Source organism: Microtus ochrogaster, linkage group LG2, assembly GCF_000317375.1.
Source record: "Microtus ochrogaster isolate Prairie Vole_2 linkage group LG2, MicOch1.0, whole genome shotgun sequence".
In the NCBI taxonomy this organism is placed as follows: domain Eukaryota; kingdom Metazoa; phylum Chordata; class Mammalia; order Rodentia; family Cricetidae; genus Microtus; species Microtus ochrogaster.
In genome coordinates, this window is record NC_022028.1 from 47528115 (window position 1) to 47537681 (window position 9567).

The following is a 9567-nucleotide window of genomic DNA, read 5'->3' on the forward strand; positions in this document are numbered from 1 at the left end:
GAGGCCAGCCTGGTCTACAAGAGCTAGTTCCAGGACAGGAACCAAAAGCTACAGAGAAACCCTGTCTCGAAAAATCAAAAAAAAAAAAAAATTAGAATGAGTGGAGCCCCCAGCCCAGCACGTCCTCTGGTGTACACTGGGGACACCAGACAGTGGCTCATCCTTTGCGCCCTACCTGAGGCACACGCGGTGCTCTCATCAGTGTGCCCTACGTCCCTGCACAAGTGATGTTTCTTAAAGTGGCACCTGCCAGGCTTCTCCTCACTTCTTGTGTCCCCTCACAGTGAGTGACAGGCTTATCTGTGAGGTGCTATCAGGTTGCTAGGATTCTGTCCCAACTAAACTAAGTCTGTGACCTTGCAGGCTGTCCACTGGCGACTCAGGCAAACTCCATTACCACTGTTGTGACTGTAATATGGTTCTCTCTCTCTCTCCTCTCATCTCCCACCCCCTCCCCCACTCTCTCTCCCCAGCCCCCATTGATGGACCTGCAGCTCTTTATTCTGTTCATAGATTATGACTATTATTTTTCCAATTTGATGTTCAAGCTGTCCATGTCAGGCTACTGGGCCCCTCTAAGCTGCTCTCGGTGTCATTCACATGACTATTTTGTGATTGTTGTTGTTTGGTCATTTTTGTGTTGTTCGGAGAACTTTTATACTCTGGACTCATGAGCTCTGCCAACTCTACTCTGACCTCCCCTACCCTGGCCCAAGAGTTAGAGTTACAGAAGACTCCTAGGCCTTAGTGAGAAGTGGGCTCCCAGCATTCTCTGCGACTTGCCTCACCCTCTCCATCCCAGAAGGCTTTTGACTTCTGTCTCCAGCAATCATGTCCGCCATAGGCAGCTCCAGAGCAGAAGCCTGGCGTTGCAACCTCTATCCTGTGACTGAGGGAGGCAGTGAGAGCCTGGACAAGCCATTCTCACAGGGGCTGGCTTTTCTCTCCTTCTCTTGAGCCATTTTATTAGTCTGAAATGAACAGTCAGGCCGCTTTTTCTACGCGGATTACACGTTTGCTTCTCTTCCCTCTATTCTTGCTGATCATCTGTGCTTCTTGAGGCCTTGAGACCTGGCTCTGAAAGCCAGCACGGAGCAGAGGCACTTGGAAGGTGGCGTCTACCGCATTTCTGAGTTGTTCTTCTGGCTTTACCATCTATGGGCAAACAGGCACTCCCAGTGTTTTATGGTGCTTTGCAGTTGAGCCAGACCCACTTTGGGCACAACAGGCTCCAGTAGAGGACCAAGAACAACCAGATACTTCCTTGTCAAATCCAGGGGGCTTTTGAAGGGACACAGTGGTCAAGAGGAAGGAGCCCCAGGCTCTCCACTCCCCTCTCCAACTCGTTTCCCCAAGCTCTACCATGAGTCTCAGCAAGGGCTGTCACATTGGCTAAAGAGATCACCTGCGTTCCGTTGGGAGGCAGCAGCTCCCTGGGCAAAGGCCCTGCTGAAGGGCTAGAGAGCTCTGGCCAGCATTTGATCTTGAGGTAGAGAACCCCAAGTCTTTGCTGATGGATTCAGTGTCGGAAAGACAGAGAAAAGTCTATAGTCTATGCTTCTGGAACTCTCTGGAAGACATGGAGCTGTCCGGGTGACCTAGGCTGTCTGGGAGTCTGCTTTTCCCTAGATGACTGCCCCAACCCACAAGGATCTCTAACTGAAGTCTCAAGGGCAGGTTAAGAGAAACCCCACTGTTCCAGCACTGTGCCTTCTGCCTGACCCCTCCTCTAGAACTTCACTGGGCCAGGGGAGCCTGACTCCTTGCGCTGTGACACACGGGAACAACTGCGGCAGAAGGGCTGTCCAGCCGATGACATCATGGAACCCAGGAGCCTTGCTGAGCCACAGTACGACCCACCAGGGGAACGGAAGCAGCTCTTTCCACAGAAAGTGACGCTTTACTTGCGACCAGGTAGGTTTGGACTCGGCTGGGATGGGCCGGGTGTACAAGGAAGGCGTTCAGGAGGGCAGCCTGCACGACCTGTCAGGGCTGACAGCTGGGACGTGTCCCTAGGTTGGACAGTGAACTGGGCTGGTTGATGAGCCTCTCATGACGGATGTCTGCACTCTAGAGCTAGTGAAAGGGTTCCACGTGTGAAAGTGCTTGCCACCAAGCCTGGTGACCTGAGTTCAAGTCCCCGGGACCCAAAGGGTGAAAAGAGAAAACCAACTCCGCAAGTAGTTATGGGACCTCCATATGCAGAACGTGGTGCGTACAAGCCACCCTCCCATAAATAAACAAAACTGTAACTTTTTAAAAAGTTACTTCAGCTGGACTGTGGTGGTGCATGCCTTTAATCCCAGCACTTGGGAGGTTGAGGCAGCGGATCTCTGTGAGTTTGAGACCAGCCTGATCTACAGAGCAAGCTCTAGGACAGCCAAGGTTACACTAAGAAACCCTTTCTCGAAAATCAAAAAAAAAAAAAAGTTACTTCAAAGTCTGAGCTCTGCCCTGGGTGGATTCCCTCAACCCCGCTGTCTGCCTTGGGTGTCTGGATCCTCTCTTAGCAGTGTGCTCTGTGCCTCGTTGAAAAGGGGAAGCAAACCGTTCAGAAATCAGCATGCATTTCCACTCTCAGAGGCTCAGGCACTCTTGGCACAGTGAGTGCACTGATTAAGTCCGATAGCCCAGGATGCAGAAGTGCTTAAACCAGGCTTGCCCCAGGCAGGCTTGGCTGGATCAGACTCAGTGAAGTGAGCCTGGCTGGGACAAGAGACACGCTGTGGGCAGACTCAATGTCACAAGGGGACCGACCAGCAGATTGCCCTGAGAGCCGCTGGGTGGGAACCCCAGAGGCTCGTCCTGGTTTCATTTCTGTTGCTGTGATAAAACACCTTGACTAAAGGCAACTTAGTGGGAAAGAGGGTTGTTTTCAGCTCACGGTTTACTGTTTCAGGGAAGACTAGGCAGCAGGAACTTGAAGCTCACGTAACATCCACAGCCAAGAAGGGAGAAAAATGACGGCATGCTTAGAGCTAGGCTCACTTCCTCTGCTTTTAACGAGACCAGGGCCCCAAACCGGGGAATTTTACCACCCACCCAGGCTGGATCTTCTCGCATCAATGAAGTCAGTCCACCATAATTGCCCAAGATACACCCACGGGCCAACCTGATCTCCACAGTCCTTCAGTGGGATTCTTCCCACATGATTTTACTCTGTGCCCAGGCTAAGCGGTGCCAGGATCTAATTGGTGTCTGATGGGCAGATTGTCAGGACGGGGTAGCGAGGAAGTAGAGCGTGAAAGGAGGCAGGGAGGTGGCTTTGGGGGGGTCAGCCTGGGGACATCAGAGGACAGAGCTTGTCCCATGAGCTCTTGTGAGTTGACACAAGGCCTTCTGCTCTGGGACCTCTGCCCCTGCCCCTGTCCTTCTGACCCCTGAAGGGCAGTTCTGGCATGCTCACCTTCCTGAGCCAGGAAGTCCTAGCTGGCGCAGGTGCAGCCCCTCCTAGTGGGAAGAGAGGGTGGCTCTCTTGACCTTCCTTGTAAAAATGTTAATGGTTGGTTGGGTTTCACCCTGCTGGTCTGAATGTTAGCACCACAGTCTGGATGCTTAGGCTTCCAACTCATGGATTTGCACGGCACACACTCTCCGCACGCAGGCATTCTTGTACTTGGAGTGAGCCCACTTAACTGAACCCAAATCTGCCCATCCTGTGTCCTGGCCCCAGGCCCTGCCAGGTCATAATAAAGGGGAGGCAATAGGAATTTAGGGACTAGGTGAGGGCTGGCAGCCAGGCTCAAAGTGTCCCTTGCTCTCTTCTGACAGGGCAGGCAGCTGCATTCAACGTGACTTTCCGGCGGGCCAAGGGCTACCCCATTGATCTGTACTACCTCATGGATCTCTCCTACTCCATGTTAGACGACCTCAACAATGTCAAGAAGCTGGGCGGTGACCTGCTGCGGGCCCTCAATGAGATCACTGAGTCTGGCCGCATCGGTGAGGCCTGTGGTGCAGACATGCATCTCAACCTTGGGAACCCCCTGCTGCTGCACAGAAGCTGGGGAGCTGCATATGCAGCACTCATGGGGCCAGAGTCAGCCCTGCATCTCTACCACAGCCACGTCTGGTCACAGGCTGCTAAGACCTGTGGACTCCTCCAACCTTTCTCTCTCTCCTTTATATTTTGATGTTTAAAAGACAAAGGTCCTGCAGTGCTGATTTCTGAAAAGTGTGTCTGTCTTACAGTGACCACACCATCAATAGAGTAGTGGAAGCAAACTTCAGGGCAAGGGTCAAAGGGTGAAGGTTGCAGCACTGCCTAGCACCAGCATGTTCACCAAGCACGTGGGACAAGGGAACAGCACTTTGGCCTCATAAGGATGCCCACACACACACCTGAACAGAGGATGCTAGCAAGCTTCTATAGTCTTGTGTGCTCACACACTTACACTTGTCCAGGATCCCATACACAAACATATTTGCAAGCCTGTGTCCATGCCTAGTCACACGTGTATCTGTAGGCCTGCATACACAAGACCCATGTATATATCTACATGTACTCACACGCAAACACTCGTGATCACACATGTATATGACCACATATCTGTACATACTCTGTCACACACACTCATGTTTGTACATGACTTCACATGTTCTCATCTACACATGACTACACACATGCTTGCACCACAGGCTCATCCGCACATGCTCCCAAAACCATCACTTTGCTTTCTTCCTCAGTTTGGGAAACTGAGGCTTGACCCTTACCCCACTGGGAAGTTCACTGACCTGCCTGGAGCCCTGCCTGCTGCCTCGTTCCCATGCCTCCAGCCTCATGCTGTATATTCTCCAGGCTTCAGGTCCTCCCTGTCCTGCCTAAGGGTCTGTCTTCTGTCTCTGTCTCCCTGCCTCATGCTATGTACCCCTCAGGCTTTGGGTCCTTCGTGGACAAGACAGTGCTGCCCTTTGTCAACACACATCCGGAGAAGCTGAAGAACCCGTGTCCCAACAAGGAGAAGGCCTGCCAGCCCCCGTTTGCCTTTCGGCACGTGCTCAAGCTAACCGACAACTCCAACCAGTTTCAGACAGAGGTTGGCAAGCAATTGATTTCCGGAAACCTGGACGCCCCTGAGGGTGGACTGGATGCCATAATGCAAGTCGCTGCATGCCCGGTGAGTTCACTGTCCCTGGTCAGCTCTCCCAATTTCCTCAAATGCAGGAGCTCCACCAGTGTTGTGGGGCCACTAGCTCTGGTTAAAGGACCTCTTCAGGGACTCACCCCATCTGGCCCCATGTTGTTACCCTGGGTCTTGGAAGGGCAACCTCCATGCCCCAGGTCCCTCCCAGCCTCCCAGATCAGAGAGCAAAGGCAGAGTGGCAACATAGCCCTGAAAAACACATTTCAGCCTTAACTGATAACCCTCAAGCTCCCCTGAGAGCCAGGCTGCCCAGCAGCGGGTCTTCAGAGTGAGGACTGTGCTTAGTTAGCTCCATGTCTCCTCTCCTATACCCTGGCCTGTCAATTCCAGACTGTGCTTATAATGTCATCTGCAGCAAGCCAATCCTGCCCCTGCCTGGCTCTCAGTTCTCCAGCCTTGTTGGGCTCACTCTGTGGGCACACACATTCTACATGTGTGTTGGACCATGGGACAAAGCCCGGGTGGGTGCTGCATATGTGTGCTCCTTCCCTTCTTCCGGACACTCAGCTCTCCTATGAACATCCCTTGGTCCCCTCTTTAGTGGTTGGGAGATGTTTCCTTTTTAGTGGACGCTGCTGTGTATCTTTCTCCTTCACAATTTTCACTGGGGTCCAGTTCCAGGTCTGAAGAATGTTTATCTCTTTAGATTCAGATGTATTTCAGCTCTCACCTCACAGTCCTGCAGGGCATGCTGGGAACTGTTGGCCTAGGAACTTCCTGGGTACTAGATGGGATCTCTCTCTCTCTCTCTCTCTCTCTCTCTCTATCTATCTATCTCTATCTCTATCTCTATCTCTGTCTGTCTCTCTCTGTGTCTCTGTCTCTCTCTTTCTCTCTCTCCCCCACCCCGTCTCTCTCTCAGGCCTAGCAGGGAAACTAAGGCAGGTAACCTCTGGCTGCCTTCTTCCTCAGGAGGAAATTGGCTGGCGCAATGTCACAAGGCTCCTGGTGTTTGCCACAGATGATGGCTTCCACTTTGCTGGTGATGGGAAGCTTGGCGCCATCCTGACGCCCAATGACGGCCGCTGCCACCTGGAAGAGAACATGTACAAGAGAAGCAATGAGTTCGTGAGTACTCTGCCTGCCTAGGCCCATCCCAGCGCCAAGACTGGCTAGAGGCCATTCAGGAATGAGGAGAGGACAAGATGAAAGCGGGGCCACATGCCTAGATCACCCCAGCAGAACCCAGACTCTTCCTAACACAAATGGCAAATCACAGAGGAGTTCCCAGAGACCCTGGTGACCTAATGAGAATCCTGGCGCTCACATCGGCCTGCAAAGCAGTCCTGGCCCTGGTCCTCACGGCAGAGACCCTGACACAGCACCTCACTCCGATCCATCTCACCGCCTCTATGCATGCCTGCTCTGCCCGTAATGACCCTGTCTGAGCTCCAGGTCCCATCTCTGAATACTCACTGCCTTTCCTAAAGTACCGTGAAGAATTTTTGCACCCCTGTACTGCAGTGACCACCTGAAACACACTGATGTGGAGTTGCTGGCAGAAAGAATCTGGGGGTACTGACCCCACGCAGGAGCAGGGGTATCTTATGTCCATTTGCCACACCCCTAAAGTTGAATATCATGCCCATTTGCTGTACATCATGGTGGTAAGGAGTGAGGTCTAAAATCTAGCCCTAGTGGGAACCCAGGGACTTTCCTGGTGCCTACACAGCAGCTCCTCAGGATGCTGCCCGCATTCCGGCTGCCTTAGCACCCAGAGTGTTAACTCTCAGGAGTGTTGCTTACCTGACATTGACCAAGAGAATTATCACAATAGTCAGGGTTCTCTTTTTGTATTTCAAAAGAGTTGGTTTCTTGTCAATCCTGTCACATCAAGTAAGGCCTGCCCTGAGCAAGTGGCATTGCCCTGTCAGCATGGACTCTTGCTCTCCCAAGGTGTTCCAGAAGACTTGTCTGACAAGATGTCCCCTTTCTCCAGGACTACCCATCGGTGGGCCAGCTGGCGCACAAGCTTTCCGAGAGCAACATCCAGCCTATCTTCGCGGTAACCAAGAAGATGGTGAAAACCTATGAGGTAAGCAGAGCCTTGTGCAATGTGGGCAACAGGCCCCCTCAGCTGTGAGTGACAAGCCAGGCCCTGCCCAATATTGCCTCAGTTCTGCCAGTTCTGCTTTCCGTGTTGGGCTGTGGGTGGTCAGTCTGGCCACTGGCCGCAGTTTTCTGGGTGTGAGCATCCTGGTGGAGGAAGCTGAGGCCGCCACTGGGCTACACAGTGTCCACGTCTTGAAATTCCGCAGCGCTACTCACTCTTTTTGTCTCTTCTGAAACAAATTAGCCTGGAACTGCTTCTCTCTCCTTCCCCCTCCTCCCTCAGCCCAAAGAGAAGTCCCCTTTGAATAATCAACATTCAGATGGAGCTAAACTCACAAGTTGGGACCCCTTCTTCTTCCATGTGTTGATTAGCAAGAAGCCTCCCCAAAGCACCTCAACAAACAGAAGCCAAAACCAAAGCAAACAGGATCTTGGGTTTGGCCATTGGCTTTGAAACAGTTGCTCCATCCTCCTGGGGAGGACGCAGCCACCCTTGCTCCTTGTAGAGGCAGGCCTGAGGACGCCAAGGCTTTGCATCCAGAGAACTCTCTCTGGCGGCCTCCAGAGGAAGGCAAAGTCCCACTCTTGTTGTTAGGAGACCCTTCAGTTCATACAGCAGGAATGTCACTTCCATACGTTCATCTCTTAAGACAGTAGTAGTTGGAGCCAAAGGTGTCAGAGCAAGAAGCAGCTGCCAAGCTAGACAGTGTTTCTGATGGTTGGGGTGGCTCCCTCTAGCCCCTCAAAATGCTCCTTGAGGCTCATCCTGTGTTTCTCCTGCGGTTGTCACGCCATGTGTGTGTCCTACTTTGGAAAGTCAGCTGAGGAGCTGAGGTAAAATCCTCCAAGGATGCGTTCACACAGCCAAGATTCTCAGGTGTTGTCAGGCTCCTGAGCCTTCTCCTTGGCTTACGATTTGCTGGACAGGCCAGCAGAATTAAACAAAGCCATTAGGCTCCCAGTCGATTTGCCACCGTGTCGGGGTAAAGTCAATAGAGATAAGAAACAGAAAAGGCAAATCTAGGAACAAGATGGGGCTCAAGCTTCCATGGCCCCTCCCCTTTCAGGGTTAATCTCTCAGTTGACCAGGACCCCCAGCCCCTCCTGAGAATGACGGGATCCTTTGGGGGTTGTCCTCTCCTCACTGAGCTGTAGCAGGTCCCCACTCTTACGATGAGTGGCGTGGGTCGCGTTGCAGAAGACACCGTGGTGATGGGGGAGAAATCCGCAGACAGGGAACTTGAGTCCCAAGCCCACCACCAGTTAGGCTTTGATGGTTGAATGAGACAGGGCTCTCTGGAGGAACTGAACGGACAGAATATTGTACAAGGCGATCCATTAGAATGTCTTGCAACCCATAAGAGCTGAATTGTGCCACCGTAGTTGACTGCCCTCTCAAAAGGCTGAGAGATTGGTAGTTGCCCAGTTAATGAAATTGGATGCCCAGCCTGGTACGGAAGGACTGAAGGGTTCCTGGAAAGTTGCTGCTCTTTGGTCCACGATGGAAGATGCCTTGTTGTGATGTTGGTGAAGGACAGCAGCAGTATAACAAGGCAGATGCGCTCACTAGCAAGAAGCAAAGGCAGACAGTGACACAGAGCTGGCAGAGGGTGCTGCCCATTCTGCAAGAGGGTCTTCCTTCTTCAGTTAGCCCTTCCCGGAAGCATTCTCACAGGCTTATCCAGAGGAATATCTTAGCTGGCTCCAGGTTCAAGCCAGTTGACAATCAAGAATAGGCACAGCAGGGGTCACGGGCCTTCCCAACCCAGGGGTCACGGGCCCTCCCAACCCTCTGTCCCTTAGGTGATGGTCAAGAATGTAGGGATATGTGAGGATAGTCCACACTGGACCCTCCTCCTGTCCAAGCCTGGTCCCTGTGCCTGCGCAAATGAAGTGGGTTGCAGAGCCCAGAGGCGGTTGATGACTAGGCTATGATGGACTCTTGGAAGGGACAGACTTCATTCCAGAGACTCCAGGAAGGGTGCTGAGCCTGGGTGGCTTGGTCCTCAGCTCCGTGGAGGTGTGTAGGAGGCAAATGACCAGTTGCTGCTCATGAAATATAGCATGGCCATGAACACTAGGGAAGATGTGAGGAAATGCAGGATGTCTGTCATTCGAAGGCTCCTCTGGGCAGCAGGCCTGTGCCGCTGCAGCTGCTTGTCACCGGCTTAGGTGACAGTCACTATTAAATGAGAACTCTGAAACCCATTGAACTAGTTAGGGCTTACCGCTTTCTGTGATCTCACCACATTGTACTGTGTAGCGTGCTGATGTCCCGTGGTGAGGCAGGCATGTGCTCCCAGCTCAGAGATGTTATCAGATTGAAGTGTCCACTGGGGACATTCGCACCAAGGAGCGTAACCTCCACTCA

At 52.5% G+C, this 9567-nt stretch overlaps 1 protein-coding gene across 1 annotated transcript in view; it reads left to right on the forward strand.

The window, feature by feature from the left end:
* Positions 1–9567, forward strand: part of Itgb2 (integrin subunit beta 2) — a 30294-nt gene that overhangs the window by 12051 nt on the left and 8676 nt on the right. The window contains exons 4-8 of the mRNA XM_005360246.3: positions 1734–1914; positions 3772–3942; positions 4876–5117; positions 6057–6212; positions 7084–7179. Coding sequence (XP_005360303.1) covers positions 1734–1914; positions 3772–3942; positions 4876–5117; positions 6057–6212; positions 7084–7179 — 846 coding nt within the window. The remainder of the gene's footprint in view (positions 1–1733; positions 1915–3771; positions 3943–4875; positions 5118–6056; positions 6213–7083; positions 7180–9567) is intronic.